This window comes from Rhea americana, unplaced genomic scaffold, assembly GCF_003343005.1.
Source record: "Rhea americana isolate MKP2758 unplaced genomic scaffold, rheAme1 scaffold_167, whole genome shotgun sequence".
In the NCBI taxonomy this organism is placed as follows: domain Eukaryota; kingdom Metazoa; phylum Chordata; class Aves; order Rheiformes; family Rheidae; genus Rhea; species Rhea americana.
Genome location: NW_028185783.1, coordinates 487,498 through 512,778, shown reverse-complemented (window position 1 = coordinate 512,778; position 25,281 = coordinate 487,498). Strand labels below are relative to the sequence as shown.

The 25,281-nt window shown below is 39.1% G+C and overlaps 2 protein-coding genes across 11 annotated transcripts in view; both read right to left on the bottom strand.

Annotated features, from left to right (window-relative positions):
- Positions 1-13,437, bottom strand: part of MND1 (meiotic nuclear divisions 1) — a 45,757-nt gene extending 32,320 nt beyond the window's left edge. The window contains exons 1-6 of the mRNA XM_085300672.1: positions 13,420-13,437; positions 10,508-10,657; positions 6,033-6,182; positions 3,660-3,725; positions 2,773-2,830; positions 721-869 (exon numbers count right to left, since the gene is read on the bottom strand). Coding sequence (XP_085156798.1) covers positions 721-869; positions 2,773-2,830; positions 3,660-3,725; positions 6,033-6,182; positions 10,508-10,657; positions 13,420-13,437 — 591 coding nt within the window. The remainder of the gene's footprint in view (positions 1-720; positions 870-2,772; positions 2,831-3,659; positions 3,726-6,032; positions 6,183-10,507; positions 10,658-13,419) is intronic.
- The window catches only part of TRIM2 (tripartite motif containing 2), a 92,837-nt gene continuing 78,625 nt past the window's right edge, over positions 11,070-25,281 (bottom strand). For 9 of the 10 annotated variants that reach the window (XM_085300643.1, XM_085300636.1, XM_085300635.1 and 6 more), the window contains exons 9-12: positions 21,408-21,588; positions 19,563-19,633; positions 16,521-16,661; positions 11,070-15,531 (exon numbers count right to left, since the gene is read on the bottom strand). In XM_085300643.1, coding sequence (XP_085156769.1) covers positions 15,379-15,531; positions 16,521-16,661; positions 19,563-19,633; positions 21,408-21,588 — 546 coding nt within the window. In that variant the 3' untranslated portion in view covers positions 11,070-15,378. The remainder of the gene's footprint in view (positions 15,532-16,520; positions 16,662-19,562; positions 19,634-21,407; positions 21,589-25,281) is intronic. The other variant, XM_085300644.1, reaches the window with a different exon arrangement.

Here is a 25,281-nt window from a genome sequence, read left to right as displayed (position 1 = left end):
TGGARCACATGATGGAGCTTCTGTAAGACGTTCCATGGAAGATATTCATTGGTGTATGCCAGAGATCTCAATAAGTTTTCTTTAAAATTCATGATGGGACAGGCCCAAGGGCAAAGACAACAAATACCAGTTCTTTCATTCTACCTGGCTACAATTTACAGTGTGACTAAAAACTGAAAGTGTCCAGGAGCAAATCCTTTGCATTCAATAAGACAGAGTGGTAACAAGGCAGAGTGTTTGGTGAACAAAACTGGAATTTTGGCATGTATCCATTCAGTTGCTCAGCTGGTATTTATGCTCYGGCAGAATAAGCAGCCTTGTCTAAAACTTGTGTGAATATACCAGTAAGTTGAGCAACTCTACTCGGAAACTCAATTCCCAGTCAGTGTAGAGGGCTAAGCTGATTTCATATTTCAGATAGACAAAATCTCACTAGAGCAGGAATCAGTGTATTGGTACTGCCAAACAACAGTAACAGCTTTAAGTCCAGTCATCCCCGGCTCTCAGTCCATGCCTGCAAATGGTGCAACRTTATCCAGGTAAACAGAGGAAGTTTCTCTTGTCTGGGCACATCTGAGTCCACATCAAAGGCAGTAAAGGAGCAGACAGAATTGTCTGTGGGACGACTTAATATTAACCAATCTGTACGGGACTGATTGACAAGGCTTRTAAGAAAAAAGCATGCCCAATCAGGTAAACAAATACTTAGTAGAGATTTACCTGTGACTGCAGTTCTTCCAGTTTACGCTTCCTGGCATGAAGAGCTTTACTTGGAAAAGCCCAGAAATAATTGGAAGTTCCAATTCTATCAGTGTCCACCATGCCATCATCAACTAAACTTTGCAGAATCTCTTTCACTGACATGGATGCTAATAAAAGCAAAAATATCAGATTAGAACCGCGTAAGACTTAGATTATGGAGAACAATAACACTGTAAGACAACACCCATAATTCTCTGTGTGAAGATTTTACTATTTTGTCAACTAGCTGGAAGATTTTAAGACRACACCATGCCTAACACTTCAAAGAATGAATCCCTTTGAAATCAGTAGTTTATAGATGAAGGCTGCCATTCTATACATGCTGGTACCAGATGCTTGTAAAACAATTCAGAACTATCGTAAAATTATGATATGGAGAATTATCATAAAATATGGATAAAATTGTAATATGTAAACRTACATATTACAGTACAATACCATAACATACTTCTGAGAGGGCACAYGAGAAGTTGTCTTGCAACCTAAACCCTAACACATATTAKCTTTTAATTTCTTAATTAGACATGTAATTACTTTTTAATTTATAATGCTTATCAAARCATTAAACAGCAGCAGATGCGCTAAAGCCATCTGTCTACGGACTCAAGAGATATAGRTTTTACATTTGATTATATTCAGTATAAATACAAAAAGTCATCTTCAGTCAGAAGGATCAAAAACATTCATGAAAGTCATTGTTCATTCATTTTTAAAATGAAAACATGCATTTGCTAGCACATATTTGCTAGCAAATGATTTTTGTTCAACAATAGAAAATGCTTATTATTATGCCCAAATGCTGCAGATAGAAATACTTTTTAGCTTATTCATAGCTTTAAATGTCTGACCCTCTATTTCAAGACTAAAAGGAGGAACTAGATTCTAGTTCTTGGAGGAACTGTTCTAGATCAGGAAGAGATCTAAAATGATCAATCTTTTGGAAGTTATAGGATAAATGCCAGTAATGGGGGCATCTCCTCAGTCTAAAGCTCTTCTTTTCAAAATAACTGGGGCTTAGGTTGTGTATCTAAACACTTCCACACTCAGGGACAGGATGAATTTGGTCTTTTCAGTATCAAATGTATTAATGGTTTTAGAAATTCTGTATTTGCAAATTGTTAAATATGAACTTCCATTGATTATACTTACTCTTTTGCAGTTGCAATTAAACAGATGCAATAAGGTTTCTGATAAATCAATCGAGACAGCATCACATTTCTTTAGATACCTATTAGTGCCTCTGCTAGATGCTGACGTAGTTGGAAAAAACACTGTTTTCCAATTTGTATGTCTGCAATTTTTTCCACAGAACTTTTTTTATCCATTACTGAAGTACTACCAATGCCACAAAGATATGCTAATCCAGGATGGTGGCAACTATACAAATGTTATATTTCTTCCCCCTTTTGTCAATGAATATAGTAGCAGAATGAGGAACGCATAGAACAATTCAGCTGCATAAGATAAATCATCCTGGACTTAATCCAAAAGCAATAGATATCATCAGGAAGGCAAAGACAGCCCCCTACTATGTACAGCTGTTTAGCCATTCTTTTAGGAAAACTCCACAAAACATTGACCACGTACATCTGGACTAGCAAGTGAAGCTATTTGTGATGCTGCAGACAGGCATTTAAATCCACTGCTCACTAGCTGAGTAATATATCATGATTTTCATAGAATAAAAGTCACTGGAAGTCAGRTATCTCAGAAAGTATGAGAAAACCCATTCCCCCATGTTTTAGTAGTTAATTTGAATTTAGCCATCAATTTTGGTAACCTTCTATTTTGGCCATATTGTCCAACATAAGTAACAAACAYTAGCAAACCAAACCAGGAGCATTCTGTTGATGCTGCTTTTTAAGCTGCACCACTGCCATTGACCAATCACCCTTTCTAGTTATTTTTCCAGTCATTATGATCACAAGCCTAGAATTGAAAATTTACACTGTATGACTTGCCTGGAAAATGATTAATGGCTCAAGATAAACAAATTTAGTGAACACTTACTAATCCCTTTTTCTTTTGGAGCAATCTTCTCTATATCCTTCAACTGGAACACATCTTTCTGTGAAAAACATAAAAGACACTTCAGCTGCAAAAGACAGCATCACCTAAGCCTCAGTCATTTTCTATTAAATCAACACCAACAAAAGCAAGGAGGAAATATAAGGTATGTTTATGTTTCGCTAGGGAACAATGTTGCATATCCTTCAATAGAACTAGAACATTCTGATAACATTTTTTTAAAAAAAGATTATTATTGTAACAAGTCCTCCTCTTTTCTTTGTTATTCTGAAGTCACTATATCTTGTCTGAAGTTAGACTGTAAGCCCTGTAGGGCAGACAGAGCCAAGGCTAGATCGTCAGCACCAGATGCATCACATCGCTCAAGTATTCAAATGTCACCATCATTTTTTAATACAAGAGTGAAACATGCTGAATTACATATGCCACCAATATAATRCTAGCTCTGCCCTTGAATCTCCATGTTTCTTCTCCTCAGCAACCTCTTTCAGGTCTGCTCTCATCTTTTCTAACACTTTGATTCCTTCCTCCTCCCATAAAGTAGAGCGAGATCATTCCTGATGTCTGCCTATTCCTCCCGTGGTAACAGACCGAAAATTAGGAGATACGTGCCCCGCTCCCCAGTAGGGAGTACGGTGAACATATAAGAACAYCTGCGCATCCTCACTACACTGCTTCATCAGCAGACCGGCCACTTCAACCAAAGCTACATACATCAAGCTTTGTCCCAGTAATTTATACATTAATGACACATGGCATCAGTGAAAAACACAATATACCCAATTCATTTTTATCTGTGGTTAACTTCCCTTTAGCATCAATTTTCCCACTGGATATAAGTCTATGACAATTAAAAGAAAGTCACTTACTGTTTCAAAAAAGATCTCCATCATGCGAACTCTCTTCTCTTCAAAGCTTAGTCCTTTTTTCTTGGACTAAGAAAAAAAAACACAAAAAAACACACTCCACCATTTGAATAATTAACATTTTGCTCAGAATTCATGCTCCGATTACTTTGCCATCTTTCAAAACACCTTACCACTTCCCATAGAGTTTCAAATAAACTTCTGTCTGAAAGAAACATTACACTAAGCTAATCCACCCACAATAAATTAAACTGATGTACATACATAACTCTGGAACTGATCTGTTACGCAACCCAATCCATCTCAAGCCTCRCTGTTTCTCGGCACACTAAAACAGCTCCTTTTTTTGCATTTTAAACTTTAAAATTACGTTTATACCTATTCTCAGTAACTTGCCCAAACGTTCAATTGCCTTTAAGAAAATAAAGGATGTCTTTTGCTTGTTTAAAAATGTTTTAAATCTCTTTTTATAGACACACTAATATGAAATGTAGSCCATCTAATTTTTTTAAAGGAGTTAAATTTTCAAGTATTAGGTATTTCTTCAAATTCCCTGCCCAATTTTATAATTGCAAAGTCACATTTTTCAAACAACATTTATTTCTTTTTTCTGTAGTTGCAGGATCAAACAGCAGAGGATATCGACTGAAATAGAAGCGAAGTGTAGAAATGACTGCTCACAAACTGCAACCAGTAATACAGAGAAATCTCTTCCTCTGATCACTTTCAAAGACACTATTTTGACTTGCCCTTGTAACATTAGGATATAAGATGTTTCACGGAGAACTGAGGGTTTTTAAAAAACTAGTAATATTTCACACAGATTTCTACARCCAAAAGGCAGCACTGTAATGTCAATCAGACAACGGTTTAGGAAAAAGAAAAATACGTGTACTACTTATAAACTAAGTTACATAATTGCACTTGCGAATGAGAAAAAGTTAATCTGATGAATTCTTTCTYAAAAGCAGTAAGCTGCATTCGTATACACCAGGGTTTCCCCCTTCCCCCATCTCTGGTTTGCAGGCTGTAAGACCCTGCCTGTACTGTTATGTGCAGCTACAGGAAATTAAAAAGCTGATAGGAAGAGCAAAATAGGATATTGTCAGAAAAAGGTCTCCCTTAAAAAAAAAGAAAGATAGAAAGAAGGAAAGAGACATATATAATGCTGTCTTTGACTCAATGAAATTGGGAGGTGCTAATAAAAGCTATTTTGGGACAGAAAGAGACTCTTGCTTTGTTACCATGTACCTACAGCACATCACTGATTTTTTTTTTCCTTTTTACTTCTTCACAACTGCTTCTTTCTTAAATAAGCTAGATGATAGGACAGCAAAATGTTTAAACTCAACATCTAAAACATAACAGACTGACTCAGATTTTAAAAAACAAAAGCTGGTTTATTGAGCTGCAATAACGCACAGGCACAAACAAAAGTAATTACGCTGAACAGAGGCATTAATACACACTCAAAAGCTGTGTCCCCGCCGTTCTGCTGTAGCCAGCGCTGCCCCACGTCAGCCCTGGTGACACGACGGCGGCTCTCGGCACAGAAACCCTGTGCAGCCCCGTGGGCGCGCAGAGCTGCTACACAAACAAGAACAGGGAGGACTTCGCCCGCTCTCACGCTGCSGTCCCGAGCTCCACGGGCGGCCGGACCACTGCAGGTACAGCCACAACGCGAAATTTAAAAAGGGCCAAAAAGCGGCGTTTATTAGCTAGGCCCCTCAAGGGTCAGGCTTCACACAAGCACTGCCCTGAGCAAGGGGCCATAACAAGCAACTCATTTCCTGGCTATGCTTTATTAATTTCCATCGTGACTCCTCTCGCCTTGCGATCAGGCAGGTGCTTCACGCGATTAACAGGAGGTACTCCACGGCRGTCACGCTTCGTGCTCCCGTGGTGGCGCGGATGTTAACACGAGCAGCCCAACGCCCTCGCCGAGCCTGTTTGCACCAGAACGCGYGGAGAAACGCGGCTGCGCGCCCTCCCTGACCTGCCCGGGCCTCTCGGCTAGGCGACCCACCGCCGAACCCRCCTCAAGGTGTTTTCACCTGGCCCGCGGTTACAGCTGCCTGTTAAACTGCTCAGCTAACGGCAGCGTGGCCTTCAAGAAACCGCCCGCGGCCAGGCAAAAAGGAAACAAAACCGAAATAACATCCACCCCCGGGGCCCAGTGGCACGGGAGTTTACTGTAGGCGGCGGTGCTCCCCCACACGGAGGGCCCGCGGGAGCCGCCCCGCCCCGCTCCGCTCCCCGCCACCGCGCGCGAACGACGGCGCTTCCCGCCACTCGCCGCCGGCGCGGCCACGGGAGGCGCCGCGTGGGCGGCCGTTACCCGCAGCAACGGCCGCCTCGCCCCGCCCCAACCGTTACCCGCAACAACGGCCGCTCTGCTCCGCCCCGCCCCGCTCCGCGCGCGCGCTGCCGCGGCTCCGCGCCTGCCGGGCCCGGCCCGGCGCCGCCGTGGAGGGCAGCGGGACCCGGCCCGCCGCCCCCGAGAGCCGGGGCGCTCTGCAGCGGCAGCTGGGGGCCACGGCGAGGGGGCGACCGCCGCTTACCATGTTGCCGGCGCCCGGGCGGCGGTTTTGATTTCGGCGCCGCCGGGAGGGAAGAGGCCGGCGGAAGCCGCTTGCGCAGCTCGCAGCGCCGCCTGGCGCCGCCCGCCAGCCTGGCCCGGCCCGGCCCTCCCCGCCCGGCCCAATTACCTCGGGGTTTGCGTCTTCGGCATTGATACTGCTTTTTTGTTGTTGTTTTTTTGTCTTTTTTTTTTTTTTTTTTTTTTNTTAAGCAAGGTCCGTAGCCGTTGGCGCACAAGTGAAGGCAAAAAGTGAAACTTGCATTTGCCATTGAGCAGAACTTGGGTGCGGTGCCAGTGAGGGGGAATGCTTTAAGCCAAACTTTGGAAAGCATTTTTCATTTGCCCTAGTCCAGGCTTTAGAAAAAAATTTCATTAAGTCCTCATTTTGAATTAATATCCCATGTTTCTCAATACCTCTCCATTTTATACCTCTTTTTGTAGCAAGTGCAATTTTCTTGGCAGATTTAATTGCCGTATCTTCTTTGATACATRATCTCTAGTTTTGAAAAAAATCTATTCATTTCCAAAGTAAAAGTTTAAAAATACCTAAAATCCCACCACATTTGGCTCTTACCATCAGGGCAAATACTTGTTTTCAAATCTCCCTACAGCTGCAAGTTTTAAAATCTGCAGGATATATACTTCATATATCCAGGTAGCTCAAAGATGATGTGGGCAGGGCCTTTATGATAAGCCTGACTGAGCACTAAGTGCTCTTTATTTTTTTTCTTAAATGCCTGATAGCCAGGGCAAACTACAAATGCATGAACTTGCCCAAATAGCCCACTGTAGGAGCAATAGGATGCAGAGAAATAAAACCATCTTTACATATGCAAACAAAGGACCCAGGCACATCTGTTGGTGCTGAAACAGTTGTTCATTTGTTCCTTGTGATGAGTATTCTAAGTAATTATTTACAGTTTGTTTTATTTATTTGYGCTGTAATTACCTTCCTTCAGCTGAAGTACTGTTGAGAAAGGGTTTTGCAGAGTAACAGCAGTGGGTTTGTATTTGCCATACTAATTCTATAGTTTAAATCCAAGCAAATGAAAATACGCAGTCTGTACTGTTCAGCTATTCTCCATAAATATCTTTYGTCACTTTTAAGACCCTTTTCTAAAATTTGAAGTTACCTTTCTTCCATGCAGACCTAATAGAGATCCTGTTTACCATTGTATGTACCAGTGTACTAGAAAAATGCAATGTAAGCTAGAGAGGACATTAATACAAAGTTTARTACAAAACACAAAGCTGCTTGTTTGCTTATTCCTTGTGTATCAGGTTCTCAGCTCCTTGACCTGCAGCGCAGTCTGTTAGCACTCTTCATCACCTTGTGAAGGCTCGTTTCCTGCCCCCCTTTCCTTTGGTCAGCCCTCAAAAGCATTTATTTCCTCAAGTTTCCTTCCACGGTTGTACCTCTCCTGCCCCTGTGACCTTCTCCTCCCGGTAGACCCTTTCCTGCCTATTCACAGCCGGCAGTAAAACCTAGCTCCACTCCTCTTTTTAGCCCCACAAAGGAAAAGGTTGCTACAACATTTGCAGAGCACCTGTCGCGGCAGCCTCTTCTTGCATGGATTTACTCTAAGCAACACTTGTGAGTGGTACAGCGGGTGTCTAAGCTAARTAAGCCGCTGGACAAGGAGCAGGAGCGCTGGCAGGAGGGAGCTTCAGAGGGGCACTCACTCGGTGCTGGGCTTGGGGCCTCAGGGTCTGCTGTTGCGCACGCGCTGGAGTAATGGTCGAGGTGTCCATCCCTCCCATCACACGTGACAGGAGCCGGGAAACAAGGAAGCTGGAAGCGAACACCCAGGGCTTATCCCCGCGTGGAGCCAGTGTGCGACAAACACAAGCGCGTGCAGCTTGTCGAAGCCAGTGGTTGTGGTTCCTGCAGTTAAACAAAATTGCCACAGCCAGGCAAGCCCTGTCACAGCTATCTCCAGCACATCGGATCACGCTCTCAGTGGTGGTGGCAGGCAGCTCCACACACCTCCTCTGCCTCTGCTCCCTAGGAAAAGCCTGTCTGGGCCTTGTCTGAGCCTGCTGGCCCTGAGCTCCGGCATCCCTAAAGCCCTTTCATGGCCAARCCATTAGATCCATTTTATTTTGTTAGATACCATTAACACCTCCCAAATTTTTCAGTGCCAGATCAAAACTAGCTAATTTAAAAGACCACCAGGTGGAAGAAGAGGTCCCAAATAGAGCAAGAATACACAGCAGCATTTCACATTTCATCAAGCGATTGTAATTTTTAATTACTGGATAAAGTAGCATAAACTACTGTTATGGTACATGAACATCTGAGATTTTTGGAGTTTATGGGCTTCAGAACATTCAAAATGTGATATGATTCCACAAAACGGCTATTYGTGTACTATTAACATAAAAACAAAACAAGGGATGGAAATATTGTTGAAAGGGAACTCATAACAATGACTTTTTATTAAAAGACTGTTCTCATTTCCTTACAATTTTCTCAAATTAACACTTTGGGCTGAAATTTTCCATGCTGGGTGTCCAAAGGGGATTTTTAAGCATCAGCCAAAACATTTAGCTGTTGCTGAAAACCAAGGTAGAGAAAAATACATTGCTTTGTCACTGTTAAAATATGCTTACTTTGAGCTAGAATTTGTAGTTTCATTTATGTTGTGCCTAAAACCCTGTAAATTAATTATATTCATAAATTCTGTTTTGAAAGGCCTTTATGTTTTCAATGGAAAGCACTGGAAGGTTAAGAATTACGAGACTTTTATTCTATTTTCATTCTATCTTAATTTTGTTCCTTTCACATATATGCACTATGGTGCAGTCCTTTATTATATGAGCTGTTTTTTCAACTGAAGGGAAGAATTCAAGTTGAGTAGCAGATTAGTTTCTTATCCAGAAAAATAATAGCAAACCTTGTGAGCCCTGCAAGCTGCCTATCACAACCTCTGTGTGACCAACAGCYAAAAGATGTTTCAGTATAGCTTGAGGGTGGAGCACAGCAGAGCTCTAGGAGTAGCTCACACATGGGAGATGATACCAACTCCTTATCGGCCCCAGCAGTCTGCCAGTGTGCAATGGGATGTGGCCAGATACCACAACGTGATCTGTGAGTAGCCCATGCAGGTCAGTCTCTGCAGCATCTGCTGCCTCACTCCATCCAATGGTGGGTGTTTGGGCTCCCGGCCTGCGAGCAGACACTCTCTCTGCAAACATCTGACCAGTCAGAAGCACTACCCGGCCTTTCTTCAGAAGTTACTGCTTCCACAGCTTTGCTAATGCGGTTGCTGCAGTACACGCTTACTAACTCATAAAATGAGTAGCTTAAATACTGATTCTTTGATAACTGTTTCACTAAAAGAGTAAGTCAATACTCACATGCACAGCTCAGTCACAGACCTGAGAGTCAGTGACGTTCAAGTGGAGATAGTAATGAGCTCATTATTAGCCGTTCCACCAGAACGGCTGGGGCCTGGAGAGAACATCTGTCCTCAAAAGCTACATTGACTCTTCCAGTTCACTGAGATGACTGTCTGGTGCAAATCAGGGATTGTTCATATGAACTGTCAGCAAAACTATGGGATAGTTAACTCCATGGAAGCACAGCTAGAAGTGAAAGAGAACAATAGCCTAAGGACCAAGGAAATGCTTTTGAATGTGAAATGATATGTAAGTGGCAAGCACTGTAAAGGGTAGCTCCTAGGTGTCTCAATAAGGGCACTCAAAATTCACACGCTCTTAACTATTTCGGCCTTACTCTCCATGCTTATAGAATATTTAAAAAAAACACCGTTATATTTGTGCAGAATTCAAGTTAAGTACCTTGGAAAGGCCAAAGAGGAAGTTGGCCGTTTACTGCAAAATTTTCCTGGTAAACAGCAGCGTTTCCCATTCATCACATCTTGCCTGCCTGTCTGATTTTGCTCGTTGTCACAGGGAGCTTCTGCTGAAATAATACAGAGGACAGAAGCCAATAAAACCTCTTGTATAATGCTGAACTTCAGAGCAGAYAGATGACATACGGCAGTAAATTCAGCACCAAGAACACTTTTCTGAAGCTTGATAAACAAAACTGGTCCATTATGTTGCAGTAAGGTTGCCTTCAGGAAAAATCAAAAAACAGGGCCTCAAAGCATGGCTGCTGACATTCACTTGCGAAAAAGAACATAAACTGCATTCTTTTAGAAGGTTTTGGCAAGATCCAYGAAAATGGCAACTGCTGTGTAATTCAGCTGCCTCCATTTGTGAGTGTCCTGCCACCAAGCAAGCTCATGTTACTGACTCTGACCTCTCTAGTCCTCTCCAGCCAGACTGTTTCCAAGCCAAACACCACATCAGAAGAATCTCTTATTTCTTCAGTGAGTTCCCGATCACACTGATTTCTCAAAGGATTCAGCTTTGGAGAGTTCACCAGCAACCAAGAAGACACAAGTACTATCTAAAAGGAAAGTTAACATTGGTTAACTTATAGGAAGAGCCAGAGTGAGCTCCAAAGGCCAGCTTCCTTTTATTCTACAAAAATTTACATTTGGTTTTCTGCAGCAGACTCCTGAAAGGTTATAGGCTGAAAGGTACTGTACTCCTCTGATATAAATGAAAATATTACTTCTGATGACTGAAGTTAAGGAGGAGGGGAGAAGAAAAGGAAGCTCCAACTCCCCACCCTCTTCCCAACAAGGACTCAAGTCTCTCTTTCCTCTGCATCTACATAAAAGTTAAACACTCATGAAACAATTACTGTTAGTCACTAGGCAGGAAAGCTGTATCAAGATTTCCTTTTGGAAAAAATTACCCATCTATCTGCATTATGAGGATATTTTTATGAAAAATAAATCCTCAACCATAACAACAACAGAGGAAACAAGCTTTATTTTTATTATTTGAAATTTTTGTGCGTGGTAAAGGTACACATTTGACTCTGGTTTTCCTACATTTCCAAGACAGAGTAAATTTTGTTTTTATCATCGGCTAAAGCATTGAAAATACCGTGGCACACATGAAGCTAAAGCTACACACACATACATACACACACACACACACACACACTTCGATGCACATCTTTGATCCTTGACCTTAGGGAGGCAAAGCTTGTATTTAGCCTCATAGGGGTAGAAAATAAAAGAAAACAAGTGGCAAGAATATTTCATTATCAGTTTTCAGATAGTGCAAGACTCACATGTACACAAAACATGGAATTGGCTTACAAAGATGGAATGTACAAAAACTTTAAAAAAAAAGAAAAAAGAGAAAAGACAGACTCCCAGAACTGGAAAATTAAAGTGTATCAACTGGTACAGATTTCTAACACAGGGATATTGCCATACACTGTGCAGCTTATGGAACATTCCCGTGTCATAACGCCAAAGCAGGAGTGTCCGGGTTAAGGCCGTGTTGCTCACAAACATCAACTGAAGTGCTGTACATTCATCAGAAATAACACCACCAGTTAGGTATCATCCTAGTCCACAGCACAAACACCTTTTGCACGCTCTCCACAACAGACCAGAACAATCACCGCTCACAATTCTTAAGAAAATTTTCAACGTACATTATGATTTCATAACTATGTGTCACCCACAACTGCAGGTCATTTCTTTATAACAAACACAACATACTGGGCACTTATAGTTCTCAATATGGCAACACTAGATCCTTAATAATAAAAAATATTAACATAAAACTGAAAGCCCTCTAGCTTTTACAGAACAGTATTTACTAATAAATAACTCTCCATCTACGTCAGACAAATGCTTCCCTTAAGCCATTTTCCTTTTCTTTCTCAGCTACTTTGCTGCTATTTTAACCTATGTAAAATCCTCTGCCATTTGTATTGGATTTAACTGAACAGATCCTTTTATTCAATTCAAAAAAATAATGCAAATACAGTTGGCTAGTTTGTCCTAAAATACTCCAAATTACACAAGATCTGATAAGCTTTTGAGATTACTTTTGAGTTGAAGATTAGCTAAATGAAGCACATACTTTCACTGTTCAGGCTGCGCTGCTCGTCAGTTAGCGTTCCAGGGAAGTCAAGGGAACATTTGGTTATACCTGAAATTCAGCAGCAGAATGCCTATATAGCCTTTAATAAATGCTAACAGTTCAATAAATCCAAGTAGTGCAATTTTGATGTTCACTTAATTGGATGCAAAAAGAACCTGTCAGTTTTTTAGAAGAGAATTTCTGCTTTGGTTGTTCATTTTAAGTTTTGTAAGCTTATGTAGCATTTTAGCTAAGTTGACTTCAAAAGTACATTGTAAAAGCAATGTGTTTTTCAGTCTCCCTGTGGCCAGACAGATAAGGTCAACCTTTGGAAAGGAATACCCATTACCACTAAATTTAAAATTGTAATTGGCAGCATTCGCTATGTGAAGGAATTCCAAATTAGTGCCATTTTTCAGCTGCATTGAGTGCTGCTCTGGTGATAATGTCTGAAAATTCAACGAGATGAAAAGGAAAAAAAAAGAATCATCAATCTTATGAAAAAACCCATATCCCCACTAATGTCTGTTAGCTTGGTTGCAAGGAGGTTGTGTGTAGAGTTCCATATTTCATCAGGATGCAATGGATTGACAGAGGTTATAGAAAATGCTCCTAAACAATACTGAATCATAGGAACACCAAATCTTTTGAAAGGAAAGCATATGTATAGTATAGTATAGTCTTAAGTATATGTTTTGACATATAGCTTAGGGTCTGATTCCTCTGGTCCTCAGAATTCCTGGCAATGGAGGATTTGGCCATGTTTCTTGAGTGGGAAACAGTCAAGTTTAGTAAAATACTATTACGGAAATCCAAAYCTGGAACCAAATTTGATTAATAGTATCCATAACTGACAGCAAAACACACTTCTCATTTTCTTTTAAGTTTCTACTGCAGAGTCAGTGCAACCCTTTTTCTTTGTTAATAAATACAGTGAAAATATTACATATTTTTTCATTGATAAATAAATCATATAAGGGCATTCCAATGTCAGAAACTACATGTGTGTCAGAAGGCTGCTTATAAGGACACTTATTAAAAAATTACTTGATCATCATAAAATTTGATTTACAACTAAAAATTTTGAGAGGACAGTTTCTTATGTAATAATCAAGGTGACTATATCTTTGGAATTTTAGGACAAACTCACTTCAAGCAGAAGATATTTTGTTCTCTTGGTAATAACAGACTTGATTTTTTACATTTCAAAAATATTACCACCAGTTTCTTAGCCATATTGTATGGTCCAAACCTTAAGCCCTTTACACAAAACAATCATTCCAATGAAGTAAGGAGACTCGTCTTTGAACTAGAAATTGTAAAATTGGTTCTATATGCAAAAAAAAAAAAAATACATGGGAAAGAGAAGAAAATATTTCTAAGAAATAACAATTAAAAAAAGACAAACTCCACATTTATGAATTTCAGAGTCTGCATTTTTACAAGTCAAACACATCTTTACAGAAAATCATTAGTTTCCTCAGATTCACTGAAACAACCTTAACCTTTTAGAAATAAGACAAATACTTATAACAAGTAATTTCACAAAAATTTCTTTCAGTTTTGCAGACATGCTTAAAATACTTCCCTGGTCCTGACCCAATGCCATTTTGTTTCAAATCTCTAAAAATTAGAATAGGATTCTTCTTCCCAGACTATTTTAGGCATTGGCAGCAAGCCAACCAGCTCCTCAGATGAAGTTAAAGAGCAAGCACCACTCTGTATTAGGGCATGGTAGCAATACATCTTTTGACCATTAGGTTTAGAATTAATAGTAAAACCGATGCTACTTCAAAAAAGACAAGTACATACTTAAAAAAACCATTAAAAATAGARCCAAGTAATATGATTGTAAGGATTTCCAATTAAATTAGTACTTCAACAAAGCACACAGTAGAGATATCCGGCAGGAAGAAGGAGGGACGTTTTTCAGAGTACTRCCATTATCAAATGGCATATATACGCTCCAGTTTGTTGAAACAACCTACATTTACTTTGTTTTTGCATCAATCAGTCGTACATACATACATACAAACAGGAACAAATCTCGCAGTCCTTATTTTGTTCTCTAACAAAATTCCCTTGATGAAGGACTTCGGGAATAGSTTCAAATTCATTCTTACTTGTAATGTATTTTTTTCTCATGTTAAAAACAAATAGCTTTGGTAACCCTTGGCTTCCTTATACAACCCCTATTAACCATAGTTCCTTTGGTTGTATAATGTAGGTCCTCCATAGGGGTACCTCTCTGGCTTTCTGTCCTGTGGGATGCGACATTTTATTTGTTAATACAATGAGTTGCCTTAAGGAAATACGGCAATGAACACATATGGAAGAGTGGCACACATGAGGTTAATTGAGTTGACATTGTAATAACCCTGATCCTAATGAACTAGTTTGGTGTCAAAAGGTCTGTTGTTCTACAGAAATTCAGCTGTCACTAATGCATCATTACAATTAAGGTTTTCCAGAGCTTTAGAATATCAGGTCTCTGCGAAGTCCTTACAACACATTAAGCAAGAGGAAGAGTGAAAAATAAGCACATAAAACAATCCTTCATTAATCCCACATGAGTAGGGAATTTGCATTGATTCTCATAGTGCTGAACATTGAGCTGTGTTAGGTCTGATGGTTAGAGCTAGACAGATTTTGTATGACTTAACATTATACCTTTACTAAAAGGACCTACTTGTTATTAAGACTGAAGAATGTTAGAAGTGTAATACCTACCATGATAATCAGGTCTAGAAGATTCCCAGGATCCGTTCTGGGTCATAACAATGACACTTTTTCAAATTTGGAAGCTCTAAACAGGAGCTAACCTTTGCAGTCTTCAAAATGCTTTGGGTCTTTTTTCCCCMAAATTTTTCTCATTTTTGTCTAATTAGTTAATTCCAGTTCCATAAGTTGCAGCTTGTGTTTAATATCACRCTGTCTTTATAAATTCAGTTAAAGAGGATTTTGTGTGTTAACTCATACAACAAAAATTTCAGTGAGGAACGTAAGAGGTGCAAGTCCTATGTAAACAAGGTAAGTTTGGAAATTAACACGAGAAGTCCATTAGAGACTCCTTCATTATTAAAAATGAACTCATTAAAGTAGGAGACATCCTGCACTGAATCTTGGGGAACAGTCTTTTCTTAAGGGTGGATGATTATCCAGCTCCAGAGCTCATTGTTACTGTAAGTATCGATAGACCTTGAAGCAGTGATTTCCAGAGTCTGCAACTACAACATGGCCATCTGAAGTTAGGGCCAGACCTTGGGGACCATAAAGTGGGTCAGCAGAGGTGTTAATGTAGGATAAAAACGATCCACTTCCATCAAAAACCTTTGAGGAGGAGAAAGCAATAGAAATGTTATGAATAATAAAAAAAAAGCAGTCAAAATTCCGCTTTCAGTTATACTATTACAATTCTCATTTCTGAAGCTGTTGGCATACACTAGAATAAACAAGGGTTAAATCTGATCTGCTCTTCTCATAATATATAAACTAATATGCAAATATATTTTCTTATTAAAATAACTATTTAAGGCTACTAGGGCTTTTGTCAAGAATTAAACATACAATGAAATAATAATAAGAAAAAGCACATCAGCTGTTCCTTGCTCTAAAAATAGTCAACTACAAATCAACCTCAATCTGGAACTCAATCAACACCTCGTTTTCCTAACAAATACTACTGTTGTGGCTAGTGTGACTCTCCTAGGTTCCCACATAAAGAAAACCAGGATTTGTTTATACTTTTGACAATGGTTCATGAGAACAACTCATCAGCAGCTCCCTCATTTTTATATTCAGTGAAACTAATATATAAGCTTATTTTTTATTAGATATTCTTTGGCAAATGAGAAAGGGCTTTGTGATTAGTACTTGCAAGATGAAAAGACTCAACTTTAAAACATGAAAACAGAATATTTTCTCAACATTTAAAAGATGATAAAAATCTGCTTCATTTGCCTCAGGGTCTGAACAGATCATTGGCTTTTTCATGTTTTCTACCAKGTCTCTGATCTTTGTTACGGCGATTATAAGTGACTATTGTCTTGGCAGTGCTTGTAAGTCTCCTAAGTCCTAAAAGCTTTGGGGAAATGTTTTAAGTCAAAAGCCTTAGTCGCAGTAACTATCAGACTTGTTAGCAGTCACASGGAGAAGACCACACTCTGACACCACCTCTTCTAAAGGCAGACAGACCAGCAATGAGGCTGAATAACCATGTTATTTCTAATGCTGCTATCCTGCTTCTTAGGAAGATTGGCTAGCATTATCAATCCATTAATTTTCCTAATCAAGCACCTCTGAAAAATACAAATGTCTACCTGTATTCGGCTGTTTCCCCAATCTGCTACAATAATATTTCCATTAGAATCTACAGCTACTCCAGTTGGTGCATTGAATTGTCCATTTCCTTCTCCATTTGATCCAAACTTTAGTATGAATTCTCCCTCCTGATTAAATACCTGTACGGATTAAAACAAAAACTTGAATACGGCATCACGTTGAATATTACTAATTGTCAACTACCAGTTCACCTATTAACACAACTGGGAATTGAAGAGTTCTCAGGAACACTCTCCCCCAAAACACACACCTCCTTCCCAGCTTTGATATTTATAATTCTTATTTTTTTCTCTCCTTTTAGAAATGCTTAGCAAAGTGATATATTTACACTACAAACAAAAGCAAGTAAGCTGGAAGCAAGGGTCACTTATATCCACATCTTCACATAGCTGGTAATTTTACATTTTAATATGTTCAAATACTTGAAAACTTTATGAAATTTTGAGTTGTGAAGAAGAGATGACATCAGACAGTAATAAAAGAATGACGAATTCACTGACAATACCAGCACCAGCCTACATTATGAAAACAAGTTAACTAAAATAAGAAGCATTTCTAAAAATCAAACAAGCCAAAATCTTTTAGAATCCAAAAGTGAGATAAGAACAGAGCCCACTCTCCACTCTTGTGTCTTCCCTATAGAAAACATTGCATAGTCTAAGACTAAAGACAGGAGAAAAGCTTTTTTTTTCTCTCTCTCCAGCCCCATTGCAGTATTTCCCTTCTCACTTAAGATCTGATTCAGCACAGACACACAAGTGGAGGGTCCTGGAACCCCTCTTCAATTTGTGCATCTTGAATTAATATGTAATGCGTGCAGATATGGTATCTTGCCAGCACTGGTAGCCGGTCACAAGGAAACGAGACTGAGCAGATGCGCTCTTTTCTCTGACTTTCATAGTCTAATAAGCCTTAAGAATCACCGGATTCTGCCCTCTGGGTAGGTCATTCAGCAACTGCATTTGCTGTGATGGTGGGTAAAAGGTTTAGAGAGCAGAAAATTAAACCATTCAATGAATATTCTGTCAGCAATCTTGATGCACCAATGGGGCCAAGTAAGACAGAGGACAGATAATTTACAACACATCATAACTATCCCATTTTATTTCAGTCCACCTTGGACCCAGGCCCAGCTGTGCCATATCGTCCAACAGCATTCTGATCAATAAAAACAACAAAAAAAAAAACATAAAAAGAAGTCTACTGATAAAAAAAGTAGATAAAAAATCACTCTATGTATTATAATGTCACTGAAAGAACAAGGGAGAGGCCTACACTGAAGTAGGATTTTCCATAGAGGATACCTGAAGGATGAACACACTTGAAGGTCAAAACAGGAGGGAGGATAATTTTGCTGCGTGATGAGGTTTCATTCAAGACATTGGTAGCAGGAAGACRTTTTGGAAGCCAGAGTGATCTGAGCACCCAAAACTTATTCTGTGCTTTTCTCCCCTCGACTATCTAGCAAAAGATAATTGGCATCACGCCATATATAAATAAATCTCCAAAGTTTCAACAATTATGTGTACTTGTATTAGAAAATACTACAAAAGTAAGAATCTTTTCCAGTTAGAACCAAATTGGAACAAATTACATTTTTATCCCATAGGTCACACCAGAGACAGAGGGGAATGCTCTCTTCTCATTAGGGATGCAATAATTTTAAATTCACTGAGATACCACACTTCTTACATCTCTTCAGTTGCTTTTGTTCATTTTAGGTTGCCCTTGTTGCAAACTCTCCCCAGGCTTTCTTGTTACCCGTAAGCCYGGCTGATGAAGGGGTAATTTATAGAGGCACAGGCCTCCTGCTGCTAAAGCACATAAACAATCTGCTTTAGGGCTCCTGCAGCAGTCTTGGTCTCTTTGATTTAATCCAAACCACATGAATTGCTACTTCCTCTAACTCCAAAAGCATCTAAAAGCAAGGTCACTATTCGAAAAGCTAGATGATTCAACACCATTAAAGATGCAGTACCACATTAAGGTGTCTATGATCTGCAGTAGCAGACAGTGATTTCATATGTCAYATATAAGATTTATCATTTCAGCTATGAATACTGATGAACTGGTTGGGTACATCTTTCTCTTCAATCACAACAGCCAGTCATTAAGTGAAATCATAGGGATTTCGCCAGCACGCGCGATCAGTTTGCATGCCCTGAAAACGCGCGTACAACAGCATTCTGTTGCCCATGTGGTGTTAGTGCTGGGTGCCAAGTGAGGGGGAAGAAGCAGGAAAAGTGACTGAAAAGGAATTTTACGTCCTGAAAACAAACACACAGGTGGTGGATAACTTCTTATGCAATGGCCTATAGCTCCTTAACATACATTTACCAGCACATGACATGTGAACAGTTATCCTTCTTCTGGTTTATTACTGGGACAAACAAATATACCGACCTATCTTAGCACGACTGTTTAACATGCCATGAGTCAGGACATTTTGTAAGTATGAGGACGAGTGGCCAGTTCTGCTCAGTGCACTGGATGAACATTGATGGTCTCCGTTACACAGGCGTTAAGCCTATCAGGTCATAAATAGATCCAGTAATCTTAAAACCTATAAATATGTAACTAAAGATTGTCATGTGTCTTTACTTTGTTGTACTTTTATTCAACTAGAAGTGTGGGAAGCTTTTACTGAGAAATTCTAAAGCAGGTATCAGACTTTCTTAAACCAGGAAAGAGCATATGGTAAATAACAGGTTTAGCAGAGGGCTAATAAACAATAAGTAAGCTGGTATTATTTGTCTCAGCTACAACTTATGTTTAAGCAATTGAATTAGGAGCATCTTAGTGGCACCAATCAAAGAGAACTAATTATATCTCCATCAAGTGATGCACTGCATGCAAAGGTCTCTGAATACACAGTCCTCAAATGGAAAATCTTATTTCATATCAGGCCTCATACCTGTACAGCATTATCTCTTTGTTGTTTTTTAAACAATCTTTGTTTTCCCCAGGGAGGTAACACGATAAAATAAAAAGCTTTCCAAATTGTCATTAATTGACAGTACCTTGACAGAATGGTTATGAAAATCTGTAACAATAATTTCATTGTTGCTGTTTACAGCTGCAAAATGAGGACCTGCAATGCAAAAGAAGAATAAAATAATAAAAATAATACCATTAGGTCAAAAGGTTTCCTTAAATATAAAAATTATTCAGCCTGCCAGAAAATTATGTTTGGCTTCTGAGCAATAACAGTCAAACTGAGAATGTCAGTTTCAAATTAAAAGTATTTTCATTTCATGTTTAAAAAAGATCAGCATGCTTTTTTGTAAACATGAATCATTTCTTTTTCAACCATTCATCAGTTAGTGTTATCAATCAGCATTGTTCATTCCTTCCTCTCTCATACACAGATGACTACATAGATATTTATCTGCTTGTTAACTAGACAAAGCAGGTATTCCTTATGCACAAATTTGTACATGTATTGAAAACAGTGTAAAGTTTTTCATGAAAGATTTTAAATGAAATTATCTATGTTTTGTGTGTTTACTTCTCACAAGCATTTGAGCAAACAAATTTTAGGACAAATGTAGAAATTACTTAGAAGAAACTAAGTCAGTTTCTAAGAAACTGAGAAACTAAGTGTCTCAGAAATGAAGTCAGTAAGAAGAAACTAGTTTGTCAACTAAATTGACAAAAACATTTAGAAATTTTGTCAGGAAGAAAGTCCATTTTTCATTTTCCTTCTTATATTGAACTATATGTACAAGCTGAGTAAAAAACAAATTGTAACTTCAAAACAGGCAACTACCTGAGCCAAAATACATGGCATTATTTTGACTTACTAAACAAATCAGAACTCGGTTTCAATTTTTACATACATTAGTATAGAGTACAAAATGGGTGAAAACCTTTGTACTCAAAACGTCCAAGGAATGACAATTCACCTGCTTTATGCAGTCTGTCGCCAGGAAGAGATGATACATTTCTCAAATATACTAGTACAAAGCATTTGCACACATGTTTTCATGAGGTATTCTTATGAATTTTAAGATGAAGGAAACTGGACATACACAGAAAATTTTGGTGACACTTAGCTGTCTTAGAGCCAAAGCTCTGATAAAAGTTGTACTTGTGTCATAACACATTGCAAGAGATCTAAAGTAGGATGAAAGCAGTATACAGTTAAAGCTAATTCTCTTTTGTGCTATGAGAACATTAGACCAGTTTATATCTACTAATTCAAAGTGATCAAACACCTGCAAAATGATCTGCATAGCTAATTTGGCAACTTAATTTCCAGCTTTGAATGGACAGATATTTATACAAAATATGTTTTTACYTAATTACTGAATTACTTAATTACCTAAAATATAATTACTTCTCTTATTGAACGACACCATGGGCAAGCAGTCAGTTAAATACCTAAGCGGCAATATCCCCAAACTGACATTTTCTATATGCATAACTCTAGCCTCCTGATACCAGTCTTAACATTAGGCCTATTTTCTAATGTGAAGATATTATTTAGGGCATTGTATATGATCAGGTGTATCTGAGCATTGGAAACAAAAGGCATTGTGTTTGAGTTCATTATTATTTACAGATGAGCGCGGGCATTACAATCCATTTATAAAATGCTATTTAAGATCAAGATGTCACTGGTCATTGATCTGAAATGCTTCCAGACACAGAGAGGTAGATAAAACAGGCTGGTTACAGCTACATTTGAAGAACAAATGTTTCAGTTTTCTTGACAAGTTAAATACATGATAAATAGTAGCTGTACATATAACAGAACCCTCCTGCCTCCAGGAAAAAAGCAAGTAGGATATAGCATCTTCAACATGCTCAAACATCATGCAAATGTGAGCAGAAGAGGCAAGAAAAGGGGATTTACATATTACCATCAAGTGTACCTGCAAACTGCTTGTCACCGTTTCCTCGGCTACCGAATCTGGTAACTATTTTCCCATTTGGCTGGAAGATGAACACACAGCATGCTTTATTGTCCACTACTATGATGTGTCCATTACGATCCACAGAAACACCTTTAGGACCCATGAGCTTTCCAGATCCAATTTTGGCCTAAAAGGGAAAACAAAAAATGGGAAAGTATGTTGGCACAATAGAAGCAAGTTAGTACAGTTCAGACATCTGTTATAATAGGAGCACATAGTGGGATGGAGTGAGATTTTGTGATCAGAAGTTTACCAGAGGAAGTCATTGTTTTCATCAGCTCTTATTGCACACACTGTCATTTTTCCCTTTATCTGAAAAAAAGAGAACACTTGCTCTATGTCTGTTTTCAGAGCAGAAAATCTACCACTTCAGCAATCACCTTGAGGAGTTCAAGTACACAATTCAGGAGTAACAATCATCAGAACTGTATATTTTGATAAACTGCAGGATATGTCAACAACCATCAAAAATGGCTGTATAGTCTACACTAGTGTACCAGAAGGGAAGACAGACAGACACCAAGRACCTCTGCATACCACTCCTGAGTGCAGCAAAAATCTGCTTGCGGATGGGGAAGCAAGCCTTTACCGCGGCCTGCTACATGAAAGAAGTCAGGGCTGACTCTCGGTGCACCAAAGCACCCCGACCTGCAGATGACTCCTGATTGAAGAGCTGTAGCTAGAATAGAACTAGTGAATATTAGATCCCTCTTTCTGAGCACAAGATCTGCAAACAGCAGCTACAGTCAACATCACTCCTAAAAATACACAGGTGGCCATCACTAGCCTAGATACATCAATGCAGGCAATGATGTATTCTCTAGCTTTTCTTGGGCAAAATGAGGCACCACACAGCTCCTGAGCACTCTTAGAAAGAATCTGAGCAGAGCTAAAGCCCAGGCTAACCTTATGTCTTCTGCCAGACCCATCTGAGATTGCTTTACTTACTGCTTAGACATACGAGGTGACAGTTGAAACCTGCACAGAAAACAGGGTTGTGCTGCCAAGCTGCAAATAAAGCAATCTTTGAAACACTAAACAATGCAAAGTTTATTTTAGTCTTACATGTAATGAAAACATTTCTATCATTGTAAATAGGGCTTGCAACCACCAAAACCATCTGCCAGTATAATCAGCAACGGCAAGGTAAACAGTATTGTAGCAATGGAAGAGCCTTCAGAGAAGATGAGGTGGATCTCGCATGCAGTGAATTATTTGGAAAGGTTATAGAACTCTCAAAATAAATCAGAAAATGTTAGAAATATAGTGCACAAACTCTAGAATAGGCTATTAATTGGCCTATTTTATATGTATAAATGGCTATATATAAAACTTATTTATATCAGGCTTACTTATATACTTACTTATAACAGGCTGTACATGAATTAGTGTATTTACACAGCTGATTAACTAGCCCTTTTGTGTGTGGGGGAGTTTGGGTGCAGGTGTGTATATTATGACAGACTCACTGGAGATGACAGATTAGGTTACGTTTTAGCTTTTGTCTCCTCTTTCTCTTCTTACTCTTTTTCCTTTCTGCACCTAGAAATGCAACTGTTCAGCTCAATCTTGTGTTTTGAGTTTGGTTCATAGYTGCTTTCTATTCTGATCATCAATGGCAGCTCATTCTCTAGGGTGAGGAGCTGTGGGAAGTACTCYAAATTGTGCCTCAGCAGCTCAGGCCCTTGCAGATGAGAGCAGCAAGAGCTCACTGGGAAGATAAGCGCGTGAGTGATCTCAGTCACAGTAACCAATATATTACTAGAAGTCTTTTGATTATTGCTGTGATGAGTATGGTATAAATGTACTGCGTAGGGTTAGTAAACAAATGGTTTTCCCTGATCTGCAGATGACTCCTGATTGAAGAGCTGTAGCTAGAATAGAACTACTGAAYATTAGATCCCTCCTTCTGAGCACAAGATCTGCAAACAGCAGCTACAGTCAGCATCGCTCCTTCTAGAAGTACACAGGTGGCCATCACTAGCTTAGATACATGCTTTGACAGCCTCACAAAAAGCAGCATGAAGGTAAGGGGATCTATGAACAACAGTCACTGGCATCCCACTCAGCTCAGAACAAGCCAAGATTCAGGCAAAACCTTTGTAGCACGTTGGGCTATCCAGGCATCCACCCAAAGAGATGTTAGCATCACCTTTCAGCCTTTTCCACATTTTGCACCAATTTGCTTTATTATCAGCCAGAGACTCTAGACACTGGTTTAATTGCATAAAATCAGTTGAATTTTGACCTTTCAGCTAAGAAAGGGTTGAAAGAATACCAACAAATCATTTGGGTTTTGGAATGTAGCAACTTTTTTTTGTCTTAAAAAAAAAAAAAAAAAAAAACTAATGACAGATTTTGAAGCAGTTATGACTGAATCCAGCTTGAAATATCTAGTTCAAATATCTGGTCTTGTGCCAGCCTGTTTATGTCTCTGGACAGGCAGTCCAGCAAGCTGACTATGTTGAAGTAATGGATCACAGAGCTTCCTGATCCTATAGCAATTTGTCAAAGTCCATCCTACAAACTGGGGTCCATCCCTTTGGTGGAGAATATTGTTTCCTATTTCCATCTGAACTTAAACAAAACAGATACTAAGATACACRTACAAGTCCATTACGAGGCACAGAGAAGATTCATTACCTACCTCATTCCTCTCAATTCTCAGATGATTTCAAAGTAACCAACCATCTGAAGCAGTTCAACTACGCTTAGTTAACGCCAGGCTCCTACTTCACCAGGCATTCTCATGGGTAGGGTTGCAGGTACAGAACAGGAGCGATCTCAAAATAAAGTTCTAGATTCCCTAAGGCCATCCAGCATACAGTCACCAGCATTGCTATACAGCTTCTTTCAGTTGCAAATAAAGAAAACTCCAGGGAGTAAATCTTGCAGCCTCAAGACTATGATTAGCCAGCACACAAAAATCGTGYGTTTCTTTACATTCAGCTACATATATTCTTATAAATTGCTAAATATTTAGGCAAAAATCACACAATTAAATCACATGAAAATACCCCGGGGGAAACTATTAAAAATGACTTTCTGTTCACCAGCAGAAAGAAATGAGCAAGACACACAGAATGCATTCAGGTTTGCATAACAACAAAGCAGGAAAACCCTAAACCAAATGCAAATCAGTACATTTATTTCCTTTGGGATTATTAAATCATGTTCCCTTCTTTCCTCTGGGATGCCCTTGTGTTTATTGCTTGTGCACTCCACCTCCTCCTTACCATCTTTCCAGAATTCCTATGGAAAAATGACTCAGACTCATGACTACAGTGTTTTCCTGCCCATATAAATACACATGAAAAAATTTATGAATAAATCATGTACTGCACTAATGGGCACTCAGTGCTGAGAAGAGTAATAAAAATCACTAATGCTGGGCCAGGATTTAAAATACAGATTGCAGGCAGCAATAAAACATGCCCAGCTAGAGTTTGCAGTGCTTGCTACTAAAAATCTCTGTTTCCAGTTTAGATCAAATTGTGCTGATGACACATCACTGGGTCTGGCTGAACACAGCCTTTGTGTATTTTTATTTCAGAATGTTTCTTAGAATTATAGGTTTGATTATTTAGAACAGAACATTATGAAATCCAGTCACTCCTGTTAAGTATATGAATGGAAGCATTCTGAGACTTTTCTGCCATTAGAAATGAATAAAATATAATGAATCATCTAAATGCTTAATACAAATAATGTGTTTAAATGAATTCAGTCAAGGACAATATGGCCCTCATTTTATAGTCTCCTATGAATTTAGATTCATTTTCAAATATGTGTTTATAAAGTCACCCTACTAGGGTGGAAA